Raw genomic sequence first — 26,783 nt, 5'->3', positions numbered from 1 at the left:
TGAAATCAACCCGCAGAAGCATCCAGAGACTGAAGCCAGCCAGACAGGCAGCGCTGAAAGCATCTACCAAGCAAGGCTGCAAGCGCCAGCCCGCGGGGCGCAGCTTTCAGTTCGGAGGCGAAGCGCAACGGCCGTGCCCCCCCCAAAAAAGGTGGGGGGCCTTGGAGGAGGGGGGCCGAGAGCGCCGGCCTCTGCACTTCGGCTCTAGGTTAGGGGGGCCTGGCGCTTTGGGAGCCGCGAGGGAGCCCCCCTTCCAGGGCCAAGGGGCGGGGGCCGTCTCCCCCCATCCCGACAGCTGTCCAGCCCGCGGAATTCATTGGCTTCCCCCAGCCCGCCTCCCGAGCACCACCCCGGTCTCTTTAGCCCCCCGCCCCACCCTCGCTGACCTAATAAGGCCATGTGGGAGTGAGGGGCCCGGCATAAAAGGGGCGCCGGCGGGCCGCGCACGGCGGGAGCCGAGGCAGCGCCGCGCACCGCCATGGCCAAGGAGTGGGGCTACGCCGACCACAACGGTGAGTGTCCGGCGGCCCGCCGCCGGGGTGCGGGGGTCGGGGGCGCTCCCGCCAAGCCCTTCCCTAGGACCCCGCACGGCCGGCCGGCTCACCTTGATCGCGTTCATCTCTCCCTCTCCTGGGGCAGCTGGTATGCCCACTGCAGGAACCCGTAATGTGCCCAGATCTCAGTGCCTCTGAGGGAGAAGCCCACCCAGCCAGGGCCGCTTTTGGGGGTACCCCTCTCTCGGAGACTGGCTGGGCAAGCTCTTCTTCTCCTTTCTGAGCCTGGTGTTGGTACGAGCTGCTCTGCCTGCAGTTTCTGCCTCCCGATGGGGAAAGGGATACTGAAACCCACTTAGGGGCACTGCTGATTCCAGCTCTATGATAGGAGAGGGCATTGGTGAAACATGCGATGAAGTTCACTTCAAAAATAAGTCTTTCAGGCTGTATTTGAGCCAATACAGGGACGCTTTGGGGAAATACACAGAGTGAAATATAGCCTTACAGGTATGCTGTTAACAAAACTATGAACAGGTCTTTGCCCCCAAGCCTTGTATTGCCCAATCTGATATCCAAGACCTTTTCATAATCACTGTCCAGCCTCCATGTATTTTGCTGATTTAGTCACTTAGAGAGAGGACTTTGATTGCGCCACCAGATAAATGAATCCCCTCAATTTGATTTCCTAGGTCCTGACCATTGGCATGAACTTTTCCCGAATGCCAAGGGAGAGAACCAGTCGCCCATTGAACTGAACACTAAAGAGATCAGCCACGACCCTTCCCTGAAGCCATGGACAGCATCCTATGACCCAGGCTCTGCCAAGACCATCCTAAATAATGGGAAGACCTGCAGGGTTGTGTTTGATGATACTTATGACAGGTCAAGTAAGTATGACACCTAGGTAGAGACACAAGAACATTTTCAATGGCTGTATTGGCAAAATGTGATTTATGTCACAGCAACAGAATCGGTGGGACAAGGGAGCACTTCTTATCTGAAAATGGAGATGACACTTGACTTTGTGTTCGTCTGAAGGATTATATTTATACAGTGAAGAAGAATGTCTCACTCTTTAACCCCGGTCACGCTGGCTGCTCCAAAATGGCCCCATGCCCAAGCTAAAAGTTGGCAGTGTACCCCTGAAATGAAGCTTAGTAAGGAGGTGATGGTAATGAGGCCAGAGCAGTGTTCTCTGGGCTCTGCTGGTCTATACTTGAGGGGGGTTTTGCATCCTAACGAACTCCTGGAGAGCAAGGCTCCCATTCTCAGATGTGGCATAGATTCCATCCTACAGAGCAAGGAACGCAGAGAACCAAGTAGGTACTCTCCTCTTGGTGTGGGGTGGGGCCGACCCGGGGGAGAGAGCAGACCCGTGGTAGAAGCAAGAAGACTGGCCTTCTGTGGGGCTCGCCCGACTACTCATTTTGGTGAGGGGTTTTCAAGACTGATAATTTCTCCCTGAGTTCTGGTTTGTGTTTGTCCGTGGGGGTCACAAAGAGCTGGACGCCACTGAGCGACTGAACTGAACTGAACTGAAATGGAAAGTCTCATGTTTAAAAAAAAGTCTATTTCATCTATAACCATTAAGCAAATCAGTGAAATAAAAGAAGGCTAACTAGAAATACTTTATTTTACTGTGAATGAGGTAAGAATCTACCTTTAGCATTTTGGTACTTGATATACAATATGTATTTTCCTATAACCACATTTGTAAAAAAGTTAGAATTATCCTTACTGATGTGCATGAATGAATATTCTCAGAGATCCTGTAATTAAAGAGTAATAGCTAAAAAAAAAAAAAAAAAAAAAAGAGTAATAGCTATAATTTCTACCTACTAGCCGGTTCCAGGTAAGGAATATCATAGAAATGTATATTCTTTAAATAATCATCTCATTGGTATCTGTTATTTTTTTCTCCATTTAAATCAAGGTCCATTCTGAAGGATAAGTAATAAAATTAAACAGGATCTCTTAGGTTGAATCACATGAAGAAGCCTTTTTGTAAGCAAATATGATTGAATATTGACACTTTCTTATGATTCATCCTAATAAATTGGACTCATATCACTGAATGATAAGGGTTCCTAGTGGATGGTAAAAGTGCAAAGAGCAATTAATCAAACAAAAAATGGATAGAAAAAAATGCAAGTAAAACACTCATTTCTGTGTGTCCAAGCTCATCTAGTCTCGTTCTATCAGTTTAGACCTACCCGATGATTTTCAGTCTGCCATTTCAGCACCAACAGTTAATCTATCTTTTCTAGAATGGCTATGCTCTGAATTCTATTTTGATCTAGCTTACATTGGTAAATTTTGACTTTAGGGCTTCTGTATAGTTTCCAATATCCTTTAGAAAATATTTGAACTTCTAAATCACTCTCCAGGCTAAATGAAGTGAAACCGTTAAGTGCCAGGTTGAGATATTTGGACAGCAAACTCACACTCATACTATGGAGAATCATCTCGTTTAAGGGTCAGCATTGATTGAGTCCCTGGGAAACCTCAGAATTTTCCATTCCATCTCATTTGAATAAACACAGTCCGAATTAGCTGTGGATGTGAGCTCTCGTCTGTAGTCTTAAAGAAAAGTGTAGTTGGAGGCAAGATACGGAGAAGGAATTCACATTTGATGACCGTGACAGGCACTGTGATGAGCAGTTTAAAGTCCTTAATCTCATTTAATCCTCACAGCAGCTCTGAAAGGTTAGTATTATTATCACCTTTGGCGAGACACAGAAACGGGTTCAGAGAAGTTTAGCAACTTGCCTGAGATCACACAACTCGCAAGGGATGGGGCTGGGATTGGACCCTGAGTCTGCCCGGCTCCTAACTGTCCTGTTCGCCTCAGTGCAGCCCACAACAGATTTTGATTTTAGGGTTTAGTTGTTTTCATTGCCCATCTGCTGGCTTAATTTTATTTTCATGCATGTGAAATTAACATGTAAAAAATCACAAAACAAGCAAACACAATCAGAAAGAGAAACGAAAGCATTTATTTTGACATACCCCAAGGCTTCACTTTGTAAGAAAGAGACCAGTGTACTTGGGAATGCCACCACCAGCCCAGCCCATCAAGCTTTGGCTCTAAGGTAGCTGTTTAAAGCAGGGCTCCGTCCCAGAAGTGCGAGCTCACTGCTGACCTAGCTTCTCTGGCTCGCAGTGCTGAGAGGTGGTCCCCTCGCCGCGCCATACCGGCTCCGCCAGTTCCACCTCCACTGGGGCTCCTCGGACGATCACGGCTCGGAGCACAGCGTGGATGGAGTCAAGTACGCAGCAGAGGTAAGGGGACCTGACAGGACCCACTCTGCGTCTCACCCAGCGAGAGCTGAGCTGAAAGGTAACGACAGAAGAACATCCACTGCACGTCCTTCCAGCCTGTAGTCATGAAAAGAGCTGCAGGAGTTTTAGCATAAACCGAAGCTGCCAGACATTCTGGGTTAGACGGTTAAGACAGTGGAGGTGAGTTAGTGTCATGCCCGAAGACTTGCAAGGTTATATTTAGACAGTGGATGGCTGCTTAATAATAATAATTTTATAAAACCAGGGCTCTGAATGGAACTGAAAAGAGAAGGGGAGCCAGTGCTTATTAAGTGCCTGCAGGTGTTAACCCCTGTGACCCTCTCAGCAGGCTGTGGAATGGGCTACAGGTGAGGAAACCGAGGTGCCAGAAGGTTACGTAACGAAATCCCACCGCAATGGTGCTGGACTGGTGCTCTGCTTCGTGCTGATTGGCTTCATCATCCTGCCCAGTGCCCTAAGCCTCCTCTTTTATGAGAGTGTGGTGCTTTAAAAATAGCACTCCACGATGCTGGCCGATGCCCAGGCTCTCGTCTCTTAAGGAAGCGGGTGCGTCAGTATAGGTATACGTGTGACTTTATATGTACACATGGACTTATGCATGCAGAGAGATAGCTGGCTATAGATACACACAGTTTAAAATGAGCAGATACTATATACTCTGTTCCTGAGAACCCATTAAAGGAAGCCCATGATTGTAGCTCAGATCAAGGCATCATATTACAAGGAAATAAGACAAGCCTCCCGCATGCTCTCTGTATAAAGCCAAGCCTATAAGGGGCAACGCATGCCCTGGAGGTGAGGATAATTCCATTTGTACTGCCAGACTCTTCCAGAGGCAGGCTCTGGTCAACATAGGAGCCAGGAACCTTGGAGCCATTTGTGGACGTGCTCTTGGGCAGAATCATAAGGCAGCTTAACTCAACAAAACAGCTCAGCTGAACTGTGAGAGACCCAGAGTACTTCCCCGTGACCATTCTGTTTCTCTGCAGGCCATCTAGACAGCCAGTGACAGGATAAATTAATTGAGAATGCCTTTCAGACGTCTTTCCCCACAAAAGGGGGAAAATTTAGTATATTCCTTCTCAATAGGGCCAAGCCTTGCAGTTTGGTCTTGATATGCGGGATTATCACACAGTTTTGTTCTTGAAGACAGTATTTTTAAACTGCCATGAACTATGGTATTCTCTTGCCATTCTGTGTAATTCAATGTGGAGATTTGACCAATTTAACTAGTGCATATGTAAGCACCTTAACCTTATTAAGATAAGGTTACCAACTGGTTCTAGAGCGTTTGTTACTGAGAGAGGCATGAAAAACATCCAAGAATTTGTCCCCTTATCTTTCCTCTCCTACTTCCCAGTTAATTGTGACTTCAGTGTGTTAGCAGATTCCTGTTTAGAGCTCTGTATTTCACTGTTTTGGTCAGAAAAAGGACTAATATACAAAGCTAACATAGTATTATGAATTGATTTAGTGACAGTTTGGTTTTTACCAATTCTACCTGTCATAACTTTTTATTTGAGCCATCAAAAGTCTTGCCAAAATATCTCATGTTAACATTTAGAATTCTGTCAACTTCTATGAGAGTGTTCAGCAATCTTAGACTGTAAAGTTGTTGGGTTTATTGTGAATAATTTCACACTTATTTCCTTATTTTAGGCATGTACCTCCTAACGTCTGTTCTATGGTTTCAGCTCCATTTGGTTCACTGGAATTCAAAGTATAACAGTTATGCAACTGCTCTGAAGCATGCCGACGGTATAGCTGTGGTTGGGGTTTTTCTGAAGGTAAGGTAAAAATTGAGTGCATGTTGTTTTCAAAGTTTAGTTCCTTATCAATGCTTAGGTTTCACGTCATTTTATTTATATGGGAGAGAGGAATGAAGTTCAAGATTCATTCAGCTAATCAAGATATTTCTGGTAAGATCAGCTCAAAAGGTTTTGTTCTCCCTTAAAAGAGCACCTTTAGCTATACTTCGGTCGCCCTAGCCTTCTAAATTTTCTCAAGGTGCGGGGTGTGTTTGTGTGTGTGTTGGGGCAGTGGGGACGGAGCCTTTGAAGGAGCTTATTTCAGCGGCAGTGAAGGCAAGGGCCGCCTTATTCATTACCTTTTCTGGCTCCTCCACGTCAATTGCAGTGGAAACCAGAAAAGCCAGTGTTGGAAATCACTGTGATGCCAAGTCCCTGGCTGAACATCCTCTCAGCTTAGGGTGGCCACCACTCACATGATCCCAGGCTAAGATAGCACATGGAATGTGTGTGTTGTTGAGCCAGCCTTGGTTTAGAGAGGACTTAGTGTCATTAACACATGAGTTTAGTGGTAACATGATCTAGATTTCAAGCCAGAGGTGAAAATCTGGCTTCTTTCTTTTTGAATGACCTAATTTGTTTTATGTTCTGAATTCACTGGGTCCTTTTCAGCGCTTGAGCACAACACTACAGGAAGTGGAGTGGGTCTGAGCAGAAAGACAATAGGTTTAGTTTTAGGTACATTGAGTCCTCTTAGCTGCAATTATATTAAAAAGAAAAGCAGAATGACTTCACAGAGAAGGTCAAGGACATAGATGTAAATCAACATGTAATTTTGTGGTTTTGTATTTCAGAGACCCAGAGTCCAAGTTTAGTTCAGAAAATACATACCCTAAAATTTCGGGGGAGGGATGAACTTATGTTTTTGCTTCATGCAATATATTCTGGCAGATTTATAAACACTGGTTGTAGATGGATGGATTAAAATCAGCTTTTAAGACAATCCTAAATTATGGAGAAGAGAAAATTATAATCGTTAGTTTTCTTTCTCTTTCTCTCTCCCTTTTTTGTTTTTTTACAGATAGGACGTGAGAAAGGCGAGTTCCAGCTTCTCCTTGATGCACTGGACAAAATTAAGACGAAGGTAAAAAATATCATTTTCCCTCGTAGAACATAAAGTCAGGTTATATCGATTTTTTTCTTTTTACATTTTTCAAGTGTGCTTCTTTCACCTAAAATCTGTTAGTAAATTGTTCAATGAATATGCTGCTGCTGCTAAGTCACGTCAGTCGTGTCCGACTCTGTGCGACCCCATAGACGGCAGCCCACCAGGATGCCCCGTCCCTGGGATTCTCCAGGCAAGAACACTGGAGTGGGTTGCCATTTCCTTCTCCAATGCATGAAAGTGAAAAGTGAAAGTGAAGTTGCTCAGTCATGTCTGACCCTCAGCGATCCCATGGACTGCAGCCTTCCAGGCTCCTCCATCCATGGGATTTTCCAGGCAAGAGTACTGGAGTGGGGTGCCATTGCCTTCTCCGAATGAATATGCTAGGCAGACCTATAAAAGCAAATGCTGTTATGTTTGTATATTTTTGTGGTTTGTTGGTTTTAGAGCAGTTTCACATACATAAGCTTATTTAACCCTCATAGTCAACCTGTCAGATAATTACATTTTTAATGAAATGTTTGAGAGAGAAGTTGAGTGGTGTTTCCCTGCCCAACACACACACACACACACACACACACACACACACACTCTTACACACTTGCAGAGGCACTAAATGTTTGGGTCCTAGTGTTTCCCTTTCTCTCCTGGATTGCACCTGTATATTTTAAATCTTAACAGTTAATTCTTCTACTTAACAGACTCACTTTAATTCTTTGAGACTGTTTTAGTCATCACTTTTAGTTTTACCACTAGGTAAAGTATTCTGAGGATGACATGTGATAAAAATGCAAGCCTGTTTTGTATCATCAGGAACCACAGCATTAATTTATATGAAATATTTCTGTTAGTTTAGAATGAGTTTGTCTTTTTTCTTAAGAAATGGTAGGTTTATAGTTCTACAGATAGCGAATAAGGGATAAAATATTACAATGATTGTGCCAAAGTCATGTCATGCAAACCTGCCCAGCTCCCTCCCCTCGCACCCCTTTTATTTCTAAAAGACACAGATTTGATCCAAGCTTGTTTTCTCCGTTGCCTTTGAAATCCACCCCCCTCAAGCTGAGATGCGGGGCGCCATGCGCGCCTGCTCACCTCCGCTCTCTCGCAGGGCAAGGAGGCGCCCTTCAACAACTTCAACCCGTCCTGCCTGTTCCCCGCCTGCCGGGACTACTGGACCTACCACGGCTCCTTTACCACGCCGCCCTGCGAGGAGTGCATCGTGTGGCTGCTGCTGAAGGAGCCCATCACGGTCAGCTCCGACCAGGTGAGCGCCCGCCGTGGGGCGCGGGGCTCCCGGTCTGCAGGGCCCCGCGGGGTGCCGGCACTAACCGGAAAGCGTGTGTGTGTGTGTGTGTGTGTGTGTGTGTGTGTGTGTGTGTGTGAAAGGCGTTCAGTCCTGTCCGGCTCTTGGCGACCCCATGAACTGTAACCCGCCAGGCTCCTCTGACCATGGGATTCTCCAAGCCAGAATCTTGGAGTGGGTAGCCTTTCCCTTCTACAGGGAATCTTCCCAACCCAGGGATCAAGCCCAGGTCTCCCCCAATGCAGGCGGATTCTTTACCAGCTGAGGCACCAGGGAATCCCTAAGAGTAGATAGAGAGTGTGTGTGGAAGTCTCTGAAAATATAAAGCTGCTAAATAGGTGCTTACCCAATCTCTACCGCTGGCGCTTTCATAGTTTGCCATGGTTAATTACGATCAGCTTGTTTAACTTTCTAAAACTCAGCTTCCAGAGGGTACCAGGCTAAGTGCACAACATTTATAGATGATGGTGGTGCTGTTCAGTTGATAAGTCCTGTCCAACTCTCTGCGACCCCATGGACTGCAGCACGCCAGGCCTCCCTGTCCATCACCAACCCTTGAAGCTTGCTCAAACTCATGTCCATTGAGTTGGTGATGCCATCCAACCATCTCATTGTCCTTGCTAATTTGGAGAACCCCAAATACTGAGGACTGTTTAGCAAATGGGATGGTAAATACAGCCTTGGGGAAAGGATGGGAAGAGATTGAACATCCTTGTGAGGTGTCAGCTTCCCTGGTGGCTCAGAATGTGGAAGAATCTGCCTGCAATGCAGGAGACCTGGGTTCGATCCCTGGCTCAAGAGAATCCCTGGAAAAGGGAATGGCAACCCACTCCAGTATTCTTGCCTGGAAAACCCCATGGACAGAAGCCCCTGGTGGGCTACAGTCCATGGATTGCAAGAGTCAGACACAGCTAGTTCCTCAGTTTTACAGCTAAGGAGGCCAATGCTCAGAAAGGTTAAGTAACTTGCTTATGACCACACAGCCAAGGGTAGCATCTGAGATTCCACCTCCCCTCTGTCTGCTTTCAAATGCCTTTGGTCTTCTGCTTAGGCTTCCCTTCCTGTAAATTACAGTCATGTAAATTGACTCCATTATGCAGTGAAGGCCAGTTAAGCTTATTACTTGCACTGACGCTGTCTTCCACTCTTATATATAATTCATCAGATAATTGTTTCAGAATTCTAGATGAAAAGGTTTTAATCACAGGGGATAGTGATCCTCTACAAAAGGAAGAAAAAGGTGGGTGTGTGTGTGTATGTGTTTTTTTTTTTTAACCACAAAGAGGTTGTTCTTACTCTGGAACTGGCAACCAGTAACTCTAGACTGAACACTGGAGACGGTTTTGTGGTTGGCTCGTCCAGAAAGCCAGCCATCTCTCTTTGTCCCACGCTTAGCGTCCGCTCGGGTGGACGTGGTGTGACGTCTCCCCTTCCCGCCTGCAGATAGCCAAGCTGCGCACTCTGTACTCCAGCGCGGAGAACGAGCCCCCGGTGCCCCTGGTGAGGAACTGGCGCCCCCCGCAGCCCATCAAAGGCAGGATCGTGAAGGCCTCCTTCAAGTGAAGCCGCTGGAGCTCGCCCTCTTCAGGAAAGGAAGCCGGCCCTGCAGAGCTTGGTCCCTCACCTCCTCTTGGTGCTTCTGACTCCGGTATACTCCGGGTCCATCCCCGTGTTTCCACGCAGAGCAGAGCAGATGAGAGACGCCATCACCAGGAAATCAGAGCTACTATTCCCAGGATCTGATGTGAGAGCGCTTGGCCTCTGTGATAACACCTTGCTTATAAAAGTAGCATTTCTAGTAAGGTTTCAAAGAAGAAGAAGAAGCAGGGTGAGGAGAGTAAAGACAGGGAAAAAGTGCCTCCTGGGCACCGTTTCTGTGTCATCTTAAATTTCACAGAACTTCCGTTTACCCTTTTTCTATGATGCGTTATCCATCTTAAAGAAATACTGAGTACTTCTATACGTGGGCATAGAGGAGTCTGCAGATTCTGTAGCAGAAATTAAAGTGACTGTGAACATCAAGAATGGAGATGATTATGCATTTTAACCCTTAAATAAACCAATAAGAAGTGCATCATTTATTAACATTTAAAACCGCTGTAGAGGTCTCCTGGTTTTGATTATCAATGAAAGTAAAACACACTGACCAGGAATTTTTTTAAAAATTTGACCCATTATTTGAATGTTTTCTTCATGAAGGTAGTTGACTTTATCCTGATATTTTTCTTTACCTGAAGGAGGGCCATTTATTTTTCATTTTACTACTTTTATCTTTGCATGCTTCTTAAGGTAAAAAATGTCTCTGACGTATTTCCAATGTGAGGGTGGGATTAACAAGTCCTAGAACTCGCAGGAGTGAATGACTGCACTTGAAATAAAAGCAGTGTACTGATCATCCAAACTAATAAAGACATGAATGCAGACACTTGAGAGTTGTTTTTTGTGGAGGGGGAACTTTGTGAGTTTTCATAACTGAAGGGACTCATTCTGAGTTTGACTGGAAGCTGCTTTCCTTGTGGAGTGGCTGGAGCACTTCCTGGGGGCTTTCCAAGGAAACTGCAGGCCAGAAGGGGCTTGTGTAGCCACAGAGTTGACAGTGTGGACTGGTTAGGTTAGGGGGTCCTTATCAGTACCATGGTTGCTAACTTAGGGGCATGGAATCGTCAGACTGTAGCCTTTATGTCATTATTTTTTTAAATGCACATTGAGATGACGTCTGTCTGACACTGCAAACATCCATATATTTGAGACCTTCAAAAGTGAAATATCTTTAGGCATAAAGTCCAATTTTGCCATGAGTAGCCTTGATGAACTCTCATCACGTCACTGGCTAATCTGTTAACTTACTTTTGAAAATGGCAGCAGTAATTGAGTTAGCCTAAGGAATGAGAATGGTATTGGGTCAGGAGAGTCCTGCAAAGCTGGAAGTCAAGTCACGTGACAGAGTCCTGGGAGGCTAACGTTATTTAATAGATTACCACTTGGGTGAGGTTAAACCAGGTTGGTCAGTGCAAACTGGGTGTGTTAATTAAATCCCTTGAAATTAGGAGGTGTGGAGTTTTCATCAATTAGTGGTAATACACAAGCTGATTCTCTCAGGGTACTTACTTGGTAATGCAGGGAGCGCTGCAAAAACACTGTGTGGTGGAGGAACGTAGGGCTTAGTTCAGCTACAGTGGCACTTGCTGAAGGATGGGCTAGACAAAGCTGCAGTGGTGTTGAGGGGAAATATCTAATCCAGGAAAGTATCTCCCTAGACCATGAGCTCCCTGATGGCGTAGACTTGAGTCTCATATGCTAACATTCTAGTATGGTGTCCGTCTCTGGGGTCACACAGAGTCGGACATGACTGAAGTGACTTAGCAGCATGGTGTCTGGCACTTACTAAGCCCTCAGCAAATATTTGGTGAATAAATAATGTCATGAACATGGATAAACCCAGGACAAATACTTATCTCCTTGAACAACACAGGATGAAGATTCATACTGTTTCTTTCTTCATTTCATTTAGTTTGGGTCTCCTTGGAAAGTGACCTCTTTAGCTTTAGGTAGTAGCTTCCCAGTAGAATATATATTCCCCGCCCCTCACCCAAGTCATTGCCAATGATCACAATTATCACTCAACTTAAAACTTCCTCTCAACTTCTGCCTGCAACTCAAAAGTGCTGAGTTCCTAGAAATGTCCACTAGAACATCAAAACCACACTTGTAGTCTGTATTCAGTGGGAGGATCATATTTTCTGATCAGGGACAGGTTTCCAAACAAAGATGTTTTAGGCATATACAGCCTACAGAAGCGACTTGGGTAGGAGCTGCTGTGGTGAAAATGTTTCACATCTGTGAACTCTCGTTCTTGAGGATATAATCATTTCAGGTATTTTAAAACTTCAACAAAGGGCAAAAACTAATTTGAAGGAAGGGTGTTATAATAGTCAGATGATGACAACCTTGAAAGTCTATGAGTGGGGCATCAACCAATAAGAATTTACTGAATATAGGGCCTTGTTACCTTTTGAGGCTGCAAATATAATTCCCACCCATTTAATGGGAAGACAGAATATATTTATGAAGAGGTAAATAACTATTCAGGACCACTGGTTCAGAATTCTTTAAGTGCAATCAGTGAATATTTATGTAGATGAATGGGAAGAATTCTACACAGACTGTGTAAAATGGCAGATTTCAGTGTCTAACTATAATCATTTATATAATTCAATAAATATGGGTGAAATTAATCAACTATAAACAAGCTTGGTGAGATATGAAAAATTAGTATGTTACTCAAATAAGAATAGGTGCAAATAAAATCATTCTAACCAAAACCACATCAGACACCACGCATAAATAAAATTAATTAGATTTTAGTTTCTCCTGTAAAACCTGCTTATTTGATATTTTAATATCAAATTAAAATGGACTCTGGACATGAGCAAAATACATTATTTTAGCAGAGAAAGAATAAGTGAGAAGAAAAAAGAACTGCAGATGTTATTTTTTTTAGAATTTTGGATTTAGTATATGAATATTTAATGATTTTTTAAAAAACGACTCCTAACCAGGTAGCTCAGTGGTAAAGAATCCGCCTGCCAAGCAGGAGACATGAGTTTGATCTTTGGGTCAGAAAGATCTGCTGAAGAAAGGAAATGGCAACCCTCTCCAGTATACTTGCTTGGGAAATCCCATGGATAGAGGATCCTGGCAAGATACAGTCCAGGTAGTAGCAAAGAGTCAGACATGACTTAGGGGCTAAACAAGTTCATCAAGGTAGCACTTAAGACTTAAAATGCAAATGAGAAGGCAAAATTATTTGCATGTTATTTTCATTTCGGCCACTAGATGGCAGCAACATATTTAAAATTTTCATTTCGGCCACTAGATGGCAGCAAAATAATGACAAAAATGACAAATGAAACGCCATTTGTAGAGCAATAAGGGCTTTTATTTTTAAATCCTGAACCCCCTGTCTCCTTTTCTCAAATGTTCAGCATTAACCGTCAATACCTATCTGCAACAGAAAAGATCGTGAGAGTCTTACATGGTTCTGAGAATTTTCATAGCCAAATGTGAAGCCAGGCTTCTCTGGTGGCTCAGCAGGTAGAGACTCAAGCTGCCTACAGTGCAGGAGACACAGGCGATGTGGGTTCGATCCCTGGGCCGGGAAGATCCCCTGGAGAAGGGAATGGCAACCCACTCCAGCATTCTTGCCAGGAGAATCCCACAGACAGAGGTATAGTCCGTGGGGTCACAAAAGAGTCAGACGTGACTGAGCAACTAACATTTTCACTTTGTGAAGCCTATGAGGTAGTAGTTGCTACACTAAAATTGAGACATATGAGAAATGAGCTTTTTCACAGCCCCGTTCAGTCTTCTGGAGACCTGGGGCAAGGTACAGAGCACTCCCCAGATACATGACCTCAGGCAAGTTAACTTCTCTCTGCCTCACTCTATCTGTGAGCAGGAATGATAATAGTAACTGCTAGAGGGTTATTTTAAGAATTAAAGAGTTAATATACCTAAACCTCTTCAGTAGCTTTTCTAGCATGTAACAGAACTTTGGGCTTCCCTGATAGCTCAGTTGGTAAAGAATCTGCCTGCAGTGCGGGAGACCCCGGCTTGATTCCTGGGTCGGGAAGATCCACTGGAGAAGGGATAGGTTATCCACTCCAGTATTCTTGGGCTTCCCTTGTGGCTCAGCTGGTAAGAAATCCACCTGCAATGTGGGAGACCTGGGTTGATCCCTGGGTTGGGAAGATCCCTTGGAGAAAGGAAAGGCTACCCACTCCAGTATTCTGGCCTGGAGAATTCCATGGACTATATAGTCCATGGGGTTGCAAAGAGTCTGACACAACTGAATGATTTTCACTAATACATATTAGTGAAGCTAATAGTGAAGCAAAGCTAAAAGGAGTGATTTGGGGAAGGCTCGGAAAATGTTTCTGGAGGAAAGTTCTATTCTGAATCTCTTCCCCTGAGCTTCTGAGAACACATATGATTGGCAAAACATTCAAAGATTAAACCAAAATAGACAGGTGGGGAAGCGTGATGGTCATTCTGTTTTGCTGACTTAGCAATGTTGGCAGAATAGTCCCTTGGAGTGCTCTGTAAAGTGGAAAATCTATCCTCAGGGTACATATGGAAATCTCTTGCCATGAAGTTAATCTGGGGCTTGTCTGGGCATGACATAAAATCAGAATCCTGAATGAGGTGTACAAGTCACCATCCAGTGGAGGCAACTCAGCTCCAATTGTACAGAAGGAAACAAAACAGTCAAGGCATAAGATCCAGGATCCGGAGATGATGAGAGAGCCAATTAAGTCCTTTAGATTTGAAGGCATTTAATGGCAGCCATTTGACAACTTGACCAGGCAGATAATCACAGGTAATCAGCAGGGTAAGAGCGAGAGTAACCGTGCAGTCCCTGGGGACCGCGTGCACTGCAGCCGTGTAGAACCCAGTGATTTAAAAGCTAATTTTAGCCAGGTGAGAATCGACTGTGTGCAGTAAACAAGGAATCAGATTCTCCCTTGTATTTAAGTTATTCCCAGGCAGCGCAGCCTGGAAGCTCAGGAAAAATATTTTGGTCATTAAATGTTTAAGCATGTCCATGTATTTCTACCATACTCCCTCAACTCATGTGAAATTTGGATGATTCCAAACACGTTAGTTGAAGGGAAGTCATTCCCCCAAGGGCACTTGAATCCCTTGAAAGCATATTACAAATGGAAGTCCTTGAAAATACCAGGCAACCTGGGCTTAAAGAATTCACCCTTCTCGCTCCTGTGTGTGAGATTAGTTTAATGGGACACAAGACCCCCGTGCAGCGACCTGTCATGGGCAGGGAGATTGTAGAAGCCAAGCAGAGAAGATAGAAGGGTGGGGTCCAGCCCAGGAAAGAACTGAGAAGCAAGCAGGAAAAGGTGCAGTTAGAAAGTGAGCAATAAGGAAACTCCAGTCCAGTGACGACTTTGGGCTCGGGTTCTCGCACCAGGAATTGATTTTAAGAGCTAACAAGCGAACTTGTCAATTCTATCTGTAATGTAAGTTGGTGTGTGTGTACAGATGTATGTTTGAGTGATGACCAGTCTGGGCAAAGAGGTTTTAGGAGGGTAAGGACTCTGTCTTTTGGTACCGCAGAGGCCCCAGTACCCAGCAGTTATCTGGATCATAGGGCCTGAGAATTATCTGTTGAATGAAAGGAGGAGCGAATGGACGGATGGACAGATGGACAGATGGAGGAAGCAGCGGGGATCCGAAAACAGTGCATGCTGGTCCAAGTCCACGAGCTGGCGGGAGCTCTGTGCTTATCCATGGAGGGGCAGGGAGTGACATTCCGAGGGGCTCCGGACGAAAGCGCGGTTTCTGTTGCCGCCCAGGCGTGTCTGCACAGAGAATGGGAGTGGGCAGAGACAGCTGTTTTATAGACACCCAAACCTCATTATCTGCAAATTCAACTGGGTAGAGAAGAGACATATTTTATAATATAAAAGAGAGATATAAAAGCAGACTCGCTACCAGAACATTTATCTCTTAGCGCCCATGCTTCTCACACGCAGTTTGAAGGCAGCTGGCAGTGAGCCTGCGACTCTGGACTCTGGCGATACCAACTGGCACGATTTACGCTCGGGCTTGAACTTTTATAAATTTGCCTTTATTTTCTTATTTGCGATTTTTAGTTCTCCTTCTCCTTCACATTGCAATTCCACACACATTATAAAGATAATTCTTTAACTCAAATGCTTGTGGTGTGGCCAGGAACGACCCAAGTGTGACAGTTTTGAAAATTCAATAAACATTTTCAACTGACACATTCTGCCCCACCCCAAGCGAATTGGTAAATGTCCTGCCCTCCATAAACAACACAGACAAATATACCCTATACGTTCTCATGCACTTGTTACTACTTGGAGCTTACCTTACAGTATAGTGGAGTATTTGGAGAAATAAAACATTTACCCAGACAGTAAATTTACCAGAAATCAAACTCAAGTTATCTCTTGATGGATGGGGAGGTGAAGAAGAAATGGTACTAGGCAGCTGAATTTGTAACTTGAAGTGTAAATCTCTGGTTGCCTGTATAATTGTTTTTTTTTTTTTAATTTAAAGTATTTTAGTGATATTTCATCAGAGGTCTGACTTCTTTCTTTCAGTTTGTTTTCTCTAACAGAAGGCCTGTTGTCAAGATTGTGAGGTGTACTGAGTCTCTTGCCCTTAGCAGCTTAATTGATATGAAACATTGATTAGGCCCCAGGAGGGCTGGGGAGTTTCAGAGGAATTATGAAATAACCATAAGGAGCAAAGAAGAAAGTTTGAGCTTGTTAAGAATGGAGTGGTTTTGGCTGGGCAAAAGCATTCAATATTTGACGTACAATTTTATTTTTTTAGAGACTTTTTTTAAATTTAACACATACTGTTTTCTAAAGTCTCTGTCGAATCTGTTATAGCATGGTCTCCGTTCATGCTTTTGACTGTTTGGCTGCGAAGCACGTGGGATCCCAGCTCCTCGACCAGGGATCAAGCCCATACCTCCCCTCCCCACCCCACCCTGCAACATTGGAAGAGGAAGTCCCAACCACTAGACCACCAGGGAAGGCCTTGGATGTGCAATTTTGAAAGTATACATAGTGACTAAACCACCTTTTTCTTTAAAGGACTGCATGCTTTCCGAAAGCAGTTAGGTGTCGAGAATGAGAGATACAGAAGTAGTCGAGGAGCTACCTGGAAGCATCACAGAGGAGGAAAGAAATGGAAAACAGAAGGAAAGCTTCAGACCCTGCTCAAGAGAAACTGTGCCAAACGTGGCTGTGCTGCTGAGGGGAAGGCCTTATCGGGCATGGCCAAGGTGCCCAGCACACTGGGCACGAAATACGTGGTAAACAGTGATATCAGCGTCACTGGAGACAGGGGGAGACAGCAGAACCAAGGGCGAGGGCAACCCGCAAAGCCTGGGTGTGGGCACCTGGGCCTCCGGGCCAACAGTGACTCCCGACTCTGTGGCTGACGCAGCCACGCGGCCCAGTTCATCGGTGGTGAACACGAACCACCGATACCGAATTTCTAAAAATAATAAATGTTATGCTCACAGCATTATACTACTGTATATGCTATAAAATATAAATAAAGTGGACATTTTCAGGGGGCCAAAAAATCACTATGAAGAGAAACAGTCTCTTTTCCCTACTCTGGAGCAGGCCCTCACGTGCACCCCTCCGTGTGCGCCCCGCACGCGAAGCGGCTGGGCGGCAGCCGAGCACGAGCAGGGTCAGCTCAGGCAGGCTCCTGCCAGCCCGTCAGCTTCTGTCTGTTCTAGAACTCCGCACCTCACGGGTAACTGCTGTATTCACTGTCTCCCCGAGTGGGGAGGAGCTGAAAGTAGACGGGATAGCCACCACAGGTGTTAGAAAAACAGTGCAAACAGGCCCTGCTGTGGCTGGTGAGCAGGGTAGCACGTGGCTTCGACTGACCAGTTTTGACCTTGCGTTGGTTGGTGATTTTTTTTTTTTTGACTTGTTTATAAACTCTTTTAGCATCATCAAAGATGAGACAAAGGAAAAAAAAACAAGGAAGAGAGGAAAGAAAAAGACATCCCATCACCTCAAAGGATGTTGACTATACCGTTCCTTTTTTGCCGTAAGATATTAACGTACAGAAATTTATTCATCCAAGTGCATATTATGTTCTCTGCTCAAGTGAAGGAGAAACAGAGAGAAAGGAGAGGGAGAGGAAGAGGGGGAGGAGGAGAACAGGACGGAGACACACAGGGGCGGGGAGGTGCTGAACAGCGGAGGTGGTTCGCACAGAGTGACTGAGAACGCTGCGGCCTGTAAGAGACAATTCTGGTGAAGCGGTAAAGCAAACTCACACAATATGAAACAACGGAGCATAAAGAAAGTGCCGTGGAGATTCGACGTCAGTGCGGTAGTTTCAGGTTATAGACTGCTTTCTCCTTTCCCCAAATCCTCACTGAGCAGTCCAAAACTTTCACGATATCTTTCCTTGCATAAAATAGACTTAATCTCTCTTTAGAGTTAACCTGGATAAGTAAAAAATTAACAAACTACACGGTTATAAAATGTAACCATTTCTGTATCCTGTGGCCTATCCATATATTTCCTAGGGTAATAAAAATGCCCTTTTCCCATCTGTATACTTTTAAGACAGTTTTCAGAAAACCGGATTGACCTGGATCGAGGCCTTCCAGGGAGGCCTGGAGTGCTGCAGTGCACGAGTCACAAAGAATCAGGCACGACTGAGTGACTGAACAACAAGCCTTCCATGGGCTATTCTGGCGTGAGTGAGGCCCCGGGAGCATACAGGGATTTACTCCTGCTTTCGGGAGGGGTAAAAGCCAGGTTCTCACTGGCAGAAAAAGTTACATGGAGACACTCGAGGGCACCCTAAACAACAACCTAACACAGCAACAACAAAGTTATTAAAAGTACACATTCAAATTTAACATTTGGGGTGGGAAAGACTGTTTTGCTCTATGATAACAGTGAATCCTGACTCTTGCCCTAGGTAAGGGGGAAAATTACTTGTCATGCCTATAATTCCCCTTGTATGGAAAAATTAAATTGTTCTTCTTTCTAAAAGGAAGTCAAAAATTCCCCGTACAACCTGGTGATTTATAAGCAAATGAGAAGTTGAATCATGTGATGAAGTTACTACTAACATATACCAACTATCATGATTCAGATAGGAGAGCCGTTATGGGAGATACGCTGAAGCAAAGTGAACAAACAAGCTTTGGAAGGTACAGCGGTGAGATTTTCCGTTTTCTATCCCATACCACCAACAAAAATGAGTGAAGGCATATTGTGGGCAAACAACTGTCCCAGGGCTCTCGTCTTGCTGGATCCATACATAATTTTTACAAAAGCATTACCTTATGGATACTCTTAAGGCAGGGTTTCATGATCAGGGTACTATTAACATTTGGGACTAATTTTTGTTACAGGGAGCTGCTCTGTGAATTACAGGGTGTTTTACAGCATTCCTGGAGGCCCATAGCACACTGGCCCTCACCAGTGGTGATACCAAGATGGCTCCAGACACTGGTGATCTCGCCCCCAACCAAAGCTCTAAGGAGAGGCGGACTTTTACTGAGTACTTCGCGGTATTCCGTGTGGCAGACACCGTGGAACATCAAAGATTGTAAATGTGCAATTTGCATTTCCAGTGTAATTATCCCACCTAATACTTCCACTCCAGTTCTGCTTGATTGAAACAATATTAGAATTTACCAACTACTTTTAAAAGCTAAATAGACTTAGTTATAAGGAAAAGTTGAGACGTTACTAGGTTATCATGAAAGAAAAAGACACATTTAGGAACTAATGCTTTCAAAGTCTGAAAGCATTACTAAGGGAAGTTGAACTCATCTGTTTATTAGATGTATGCTGTGCTGTGCTTAGTCACTCTGTCGTGTCTGACTCTTTGCAACTGCATGGACTGTAGCCCTCCAGGCTCCTTTGTCCATGGGATTCTCCAGGCAAGAGTACTGGAGTGGGTTGCCATGCCCTCCTCCAGGGGATCTTCCCAACCCAGAGATGGAACCCAGGTCTCCGGCACTGCAGGCAGGTTCTTTACCAGCTGAGCCACCAGGGAAGCCCAAGAATACTGGAGTGGGTTGCCATGCCCTCCTCCAAGGGATCTTCCCAACCCAGGGATGGAACCCAGGTCTCCCACACTGCAGGCTGGTTCTTTACCAGCTGAGCCACCAGGGAAACCCAAGAATACTGGAGTGGGTTGCCATGCCCTCCTCCAGGGAATCTTCCCACCCAGGGATGGAACCCAGGTCTCCCACACAGCAGATTCTTTACCAGCTGAGCCACAAGGCAAGCCCTATTAGATGTATACTTGATGCTATCTCCTGCTACTTCAGTGATTAGAGGGGCTTTGGCAGAAAACCCTAAAAATGACCAGCATGTCGATATAACTTTGTTTTACAGAGTACTGCGTGCGTGCTAAGTCACTTCAGTTGTGTCTGACTCTTTGTGACCCTATGGACTGCAGCCCCCCAGGCTCCTCTGTCCTTGGGGTTCTCCAGGCAACAATCCTGGAGTGCGTTGCTATGTGCTCCTTTAGATCTTCCAGACTCAGAGATCGAGCCCTCAGCTCCTGCGGCTCCTGCACTGGAGGCAGATTCTTGACCACTGAGCCACTGCGGAAGCCCTTTCCAGAGTAGCACTTCATGCATAATCTGAATGCATTGCTACTGTGACACCCTGAGGCCGCACGGCGGATAGCTAAATACCCAAACTCTGTTCTGGGCAACCTGGGGCAGACTGAGCTACATCAGTGCCTCAGGCTATATAAAATACTCAGAATCGTGCTTGCAGTATTATCAGATTTCCAAAAATGTTTTTTTCTCTGTAAGAGAGGGAACTCTGAAAGTATTCCTTAAGTAAATGTGAGCTTTTTCATCCAAGTTCAGTTCAGTTCAGTCGCGCAGTCGTGTCCGACTCTTTGCGACCCCATGAATCGAAGCACACCAGGCCTCCCTGTCCATCACCAACTCTCGGAGTTCACTCAAACTCACATCCATCGAGTCAGTGATGCCATCCAGCCATCTCATCCTCTGTCGCCCCCTTCTCCACCTGCCCCCAATCCCTCCCAGCATCAGAGCCTTTTCTAATGAGTCAACTCTTCGCATGAGGTGGCCTAAGTACTGGAGTTTCAGCTTTAGCATCGTTCCTTCCAAAGAAATCCCAGGGCTGATCTCCTTCAGAATGGACTGGTTGGATCTCCTTGCAGTCCAAGGGACTCTCAAGAGTCTTCTCCAACACCACAGTTCAAAAGCATCAGTTCTTCAGCACTCAGCCTTCTTCACAATCCAACTCTCACATCCATACATGACCACAGGAAAAACCATAGCCTTGACTAGACGGACCTTAGTTGGCCAAGTAATGTCTCTGCTTTTGAGTATGCTATCTAGGTTGGTCATAACTTTTCTTCCAAGGAGTAAGCATCTTTTAATTTCATGGCTGCAGCCCATCTGCAGTGATTTTGGAGCCCCCCAAAATAAAGTCTGACACTGTTTCCACTGTTTCCCCATCTATTTCCCATGAAGTGATGGGACCGGATGCCATGATCTTCGTTTTCTGAATGTTGAGCTTTAAGCCAGCTTTTTCACTCTCCACATCCAAGTTAGAGAAACAGAAAAACCAGTTCATGATTTTACAATGGGAAGTGCTGTAATAACAATTAAACCATTTATTCAATAAAGAAAATGTTCCAGAACCATATTATGCTGCATATTACCCATAGCATAATGAGAAGCAGAATTTCTCACTAATTTACAAATAAAGTAAGTAGCGTTCAGAAGGATCCCGAGGCTCACTCAGGGTGATGGTGACAACGCACATGAGTGACGGGGCCGGAGTCTGGACTCAGGTCCGTTTCCTCACGACGTTGATTCCCACTGCACAGGTCTCCGCCTCTCGGCCGGCTGAGGACAATCTTCACGGAGCAGTTAACCGCACCGGGAATCATGCTAGCTTACGTGCCTACATCACAGGATCTAGCTCATCTAGCACTCCCACAACCCTAGATACTCTTATTACATTCTGGATGTAGAAACAGGCTTGAGGAGGTAGAACAAACAAATCATCCAAGGCGGAGTAGAGGGTAAAGTTTGGATTTACGTTTGAATGCTGCCGTCTATGGGGTTGCACAGAGTCGGACACGACTGAAGCAACTTAGCAGCAGCAGCAGCTTTTGAGGGCTTCCCTGATAGCTCAGTTGGTAAAGAATCTGCCTGAAATGCAGGAGACCCCAGTTCGATTCCTGGGTTGGGAAAAGCCCCTGGAGAAGGGATAAGCTACTCACAGCAGTAGTCGTGGGCTTCCCTGGTGGCTCAGTTGGTAAAGAATCTGCCTGTAATTCGGGAGACCTGGGTTTGATCCCTGGGTTGGGAAGATCCCCTGGAGAACGGAAAGGCTATCCACTTCAGTGGGTATTCTTTGGCCTGGAGAATTCCATGGGCTGTACAGTCCACGGGGTTGCAAAGAGTTGGACAGGACTCAGCGACTTTCACTTTCACAGCCTTTGAGTAGAAGCTGAGTTTGAATTTGGAAAACTCAATCGGGCTCTAGGCCACTCCTCTTATCCGCTTGCCGAAGAATGTCAAGAGACCCAGAGGCCAAGGGGAAGGCCAGAGCCAGGACTAAAATGGGTCAATTATGGGTCAGGAAAAGGAACTTAAGCCTTTTTGTGAAAAGTCACTGTCAGATGGTCCAAGGCAAGGAAGCGAGGGATCGTGAGGGATCCGTCTGTATGTTCTGGGAACCTCTACCAGTTTCCTCATCCATAAAAATAACCAAATGAGATGATCTCAGAACTCCTGCTAGTTCTGAAGAGCACCATGTCATTGCAGTCTGCACCACTCCTTCGCTTCCAGCCTCCCGGCAGCTTCCCTGTGCCATCGTACAAAGTCTCTCCTGGGGAGCTGGCTGCTAACACTCCACAGGTGGCTGTCCCTGCCTGCCCTGACTCCCCTCCTTGTCTTCTCTCCCTCAGTCACAGTGCTCTCGTCACAAGCGTCTCTGCGCTGGAAATGTCCTTGATCAGGGCCCTTATACTTACTTTTCCTCTGCCTGGAATGTCCTTCCCTGGATCTTTCTTTAGAGGTTTCTGAAATGCCACGGCCTTCAGTAGCTCTTCATAACTAACCACGGTGCCTATGGTAACATCCACCACCTTGTTCTTCTCCACTTCACTGAAGTCCGTGTCCCTTGTTGCTTATTCATTTATCGTATTCTCCGCCTATCCGTCCCCAGGTAAGCTCCATGAGAGCAGGATCCTGCCCATCTGGTTTGTGGCTGCAGCCCCTGAGCCTGGTACATTACAGGACTTGATAGGTTTGATGAATGAATGAGTGGACAGATGACTACAGCTTTGACAGCCCACATAGGACCTAAAAATAATAAGCATATCATAACAGGAGTTCAAAACACATATAACAGCAGTAATGAAAGCTAGGATTTAGCAAGCTCTAAATATTGGCACCATGCTAAATCTTTTTTTTTTTTTTTTTTTTTACAAATTAGTCCCCTTAATCATTAGTCCTTGCCACAACTCCAGAACGTGGGTAATATTATTTTGGCTTTTCAAATGAGGAAATTGAATCTTTGCAAGACCAAGCAATTGGCCCCAGGTCAGAGTGTTAGTCAGTTAGCCCAGTTTCAAAACCAAGTCCAATTTCAGCACAATGTATTGTTACCGGCTTCTGTGAAGAAAGGTTGCTATTGCCTCCATCTGGATTAGTGACTTCGTAATTTCAAAGAGCATTACTTGGATAGTTACTACTTGCGTCCTGGAGCTCAGGCCAGATAACAGTGATAGATACCTAGGACTCAAAGTCGAATAATGTGATACAGCTTTCAATTTCAGATGGCTCAGTTTAATAAAAACTAATATGCAATTGTCCTAAAATGGACTTCTCTATGACATGAACACTCCTCGTCACCCCTACAAAAAACCCAGGCTGCTGGAGCCTCATTCTTCTTAATTGTTCCCCTGAACCTTGCCCAGGTATTTAATTTTGCATTTATTACATTATATTCTAACAATGTAGCAATGACTGGGATGAACCGAGTGCCTTTATGTGGCAGGTGATTTATATACAGTCCCTAATTAAGTCCTTGTAACAAGCCTGAGATTGGTATCATTATTCCTACTTTACAAATGAGCAGCCAGAAGCTTATTGAGGTGGTGGATTACAACCTGCTGATCATAATACAGTGTCGGATTAGAACGTGGTATGGAAAATACTAGGATAGATGGATATGCGTGCAAAGACCTATGGGAGCCCCAAGAAGGGGACAGTTCTCAGCCTCCATAGATATTTACTTGAAAACTGTAATTGTAACAAACAAGAGACTAGTTAATGATTTATTATCTTATTAGTTTTGTAGTTAAATGTCTAATAAACTATGTATATTTCACTTTGTAAAATATATTACCAATATATTTACTGGAGGGAACAAATACTTTACCATTTTATTTTATATTTTTATGAATATTAATATGTTAGAAACCTTTTTATTATGATAATTGGAGCACAGACTTCAAGATTTTTGTATTATAATTTCCTGATATATAGCCTGCCATTTTTTCCTTCTGGGGCAGAAAAAAAGTATCTTTCTTCAGGTACTGTAACAGTCTCTTTATTTAGAATTATTCTTAAATAAACGGGTATTCCTGTCCAGTAGAAAAACGAGTGTAGGATAACTAATATTTTTGACATTTAAAAATCCAATCTTAGAGTAGTCTTTTGAACATAACTGAATCATGACTGCCTGCTAAGAATGCCTCAGTAAAATAAATTTCCGTTCTGAATGCATCTACGTGAAGGCACAAAGCCATCTCTATTATCTAAAAAAATTTAAAAAAGGACAGAAAAAGCTGCTAAGACAATCAATGTAATAAAAAAGTTAACAAAAAAATGTAGATCTCTAATGAATATCCAAAGATGAAATATTTTCTGCCTGAAGTGAGGATGCAAGTTCTCTCCAAGCTCAACTCTGTGGGGAGGGCCTGCCCCACTAAAAATGAGTTCATGTTCCAGAAGTGTGAGAGGAAGAGAGAAACTCACTTGAATAATAAGAATCTGTTTCCTGAACTGCAGTTTGGTGGTGTTTGAAGTTTCAGAAAATTTAATAATCAAAATGTGCTTCTTTACTTCCATGTAAGTAAAGCCACAGTCTAGCTTCACAGAAAATAAGAGACAAGGATTCCAGCAGGTCTGAAAACCTAGCTACCTTCACAGAATCTTTAGAACCCACTTTATATTCATAGACTTAGTATTCAGCTTTTAACACTTACCAATAATACATCCCCAGGGCCTAGTGAAGAATCTCATATCAACTGCAAGGCCCTCTTCTTTTCAATTAAGTAAATATTTGAAAATTATGCGAAGAATCAAATTATTTTACTGGACTCCACAATATGTAGCTACAGAGTCATAAATAAGAGGTTCTTTGCAACTACAAACTACATTTTGTGATGGTGTGTGTACATGTGTGCTCAGTTATGGCTGACTCTTTGCGACCCCATGGACTGTAGCCCACCAGGCTCCTCTGTCCATGGAATTTTCCAGGCAAGAAAACGAGTGGGTTGCCATTCCCTCCTCCAGGGGATCTCCCAACCCAGGGACTGAGCCTGCATCTCTTGCATCTCCTGCATTGGCAGGCAGATTCTTTAGCACTGTGTGGCATCTGGAAAGAACTGTGATGGTACTAGAAACCAAAAATACTCATTGCCTAAGAATTCATGGCAACATCAACCAAAAGACTCCAGCACAAACAGGTGCACACTTTCCTGGAATCTTAGGACAATAACAAGTATATCTAACTGTGAATCGTATTTGTTTGTGTGGAATTGACTGAAATAAATAGCAAGTAATAACTTTTGAGATCAATATTGCAAAAGTTTGCACTAATATTATAATTTATCTTTTTATTTATCTGTATAAGTAGTATGATGTTTAGGCTGATAGGATTGTGTAAAACTGTGTCAGCTTCCCCAACGTTAACTCTAATACTATGCTCTCAAAGATCACAGCGATCCACAGGACAGAAAATCCTTCTCCTCTTTTTGTGGCAAGGCCCCTTGAGGGAAATGAAATCTGCTCCCACCAGAAAACAGTCCTGACTTATGCATTAGGTACTAGGAAACAGAGCTTCAGGCCCACAGTACTTTTAGATATCCATGAAAATGTTTTCTTTTAAAACCAGAAGAAAAAAATGAACATATATATCAAAAAATGTTTAAAATACATAATATTAAAATATTAATATTTTGTGTATGTATGCCCTTGTGTGTGTGTGTGTGTGTGTGTGTGTGTTTACGAAGAAGGGATCCATAAAGGCAAAACGCCTAAGGCCCAGAAAAGCCATAATGTTGCCTTGCCTCAAAAAATATCCTGTTAAATTTCTTTGAATTGATTCTTAGGTATGCCAGATGCCAAGTTTTCTTTGGCAGCCAACTTCCGAGTTTTCACCTTTTTGCAAGTTCTCATCTTTTTGCAAGAAATTCTTTTACCCAATTCCTGTTAGAAGAGTGATTCTTTAGAAGTCTTGATTGCTTTAAATCAGTATTTACTCGCCTAGGTAATCTCCCTCCACCCCGACCCCAAGTTAATTTTTTAAAGAGAAGAAAGGAGGTAGGAAGAGATGTCAGGGTATCCATATGACACCTTGTCAGTTCTCAAGGAAATGGCCCTCTTCCATGCATGTGCCCAAAGGAAATCAGTCCAGAATGTTCATTGGAAAGACTGATGCTGAAGCTGAAGCTCCAATACTTTGGCCACCTGATGCGAAGAGCTGACTCACGGGAAAGACCCTGATGCTGGGAAAGACTGAGGGCGGAAGGAGAAGGGGACGACAGAGGATGAGATGGTTGGATGGCATCACCGACTCAATGGACATGAGTTTGGGTAAACTCCAGGAGTTGGTGATGGACAGGGAGGCCTGGCGTGCTGCGGTCCATGGGGTCGCAGAGACTCGGACACGACTGAGGGACTGATGGAGAAGCACGCTTGCCTCGGTGCGGACTCTGCGGGAGACCGCCCTCCTCCTCGGTGCGCTCACGGCCGTCCGGCAGGGGGCGCGCGGCGCCCGGCCCTCCGCGCCCCTCCAGGACCGCAGCTCCGTCCGCCCCAAGGTCACGCTCCCCGCCCCGCTAGCGGGCGCAGGGCCGGGACCCCGAGCGGCGAGCCCCCCGGGGCTGGGGGCCGCGGCGCGGGCGGGGCCGATGGGGCGGGGCGG

The 26,783-nt window shown here is 44.8% G+C and overlaps 1 protein-coding gene across 2 annotated transcripts; it reads left to right on the top strand.

Annotated features, from left to right (window-relative positions):
• Positions 1 to 355: 355 nt before the first annotated feature.
• Positions 356 to 10,441, top strand: CA3 (carbonic anhydrase 3). Of its 2 annotated transcripts, XM_027561627.1 has the most exons (7): positions 356 to 512; positions 1,184 to 1,381; positions 3,658 to 3,776; positions 5,492 to 5,584; positions 6,627 to 6,689; positions 7,822 to 7,977; positions 9,460 to 10,441. In XM_027561627.1, exons 1-7 carry the CDS (start codon positions 479 to 481, stop codon positions 9,577 to 9,579), a joined length of 783 nt encoding a protein of 260 aa, XP_027417428.1. In that variant the 5' UTR covers positions 356 to 478; the 3' UTR covers positions 9,580 to 10,441. The 2 variants fall into 2 exon arrangements, with proteins under 2 accessions (XP_027417428.1, XP_027417427.1); XM_027561626.1 differs by lacking the exons at positions 356 to 512; positions 1,184 to 1,381 and adding an exon at positions 1,543 to 1,813.
• Positions 10,442 to 26,783: the final 16,342 nt, after the last annotated feature.

Source organism: Bos indicus x Bos taurus, chromosome 14 (genome assembly GCF_003369695.1).
Source record: "Bos indicus x Bos taurus breed Angus x Brahman F1 hybrid chromosome 14, Bos_hybrid_MaternalHap_v2.0, whole genome shotgun sequence".
In the NCBI taxonomy this organism is placed as follows: Eukaryota; Metazoa; Chordata; class Mammalia; order Artiodactyla; family Bovidae; genus Bos; species Bos indicus x Bos taurus.
Note: the sequence above shows the minus strand (reverse complement) of the source record. Positions and strands in the feature narration are given on the sequence as shown.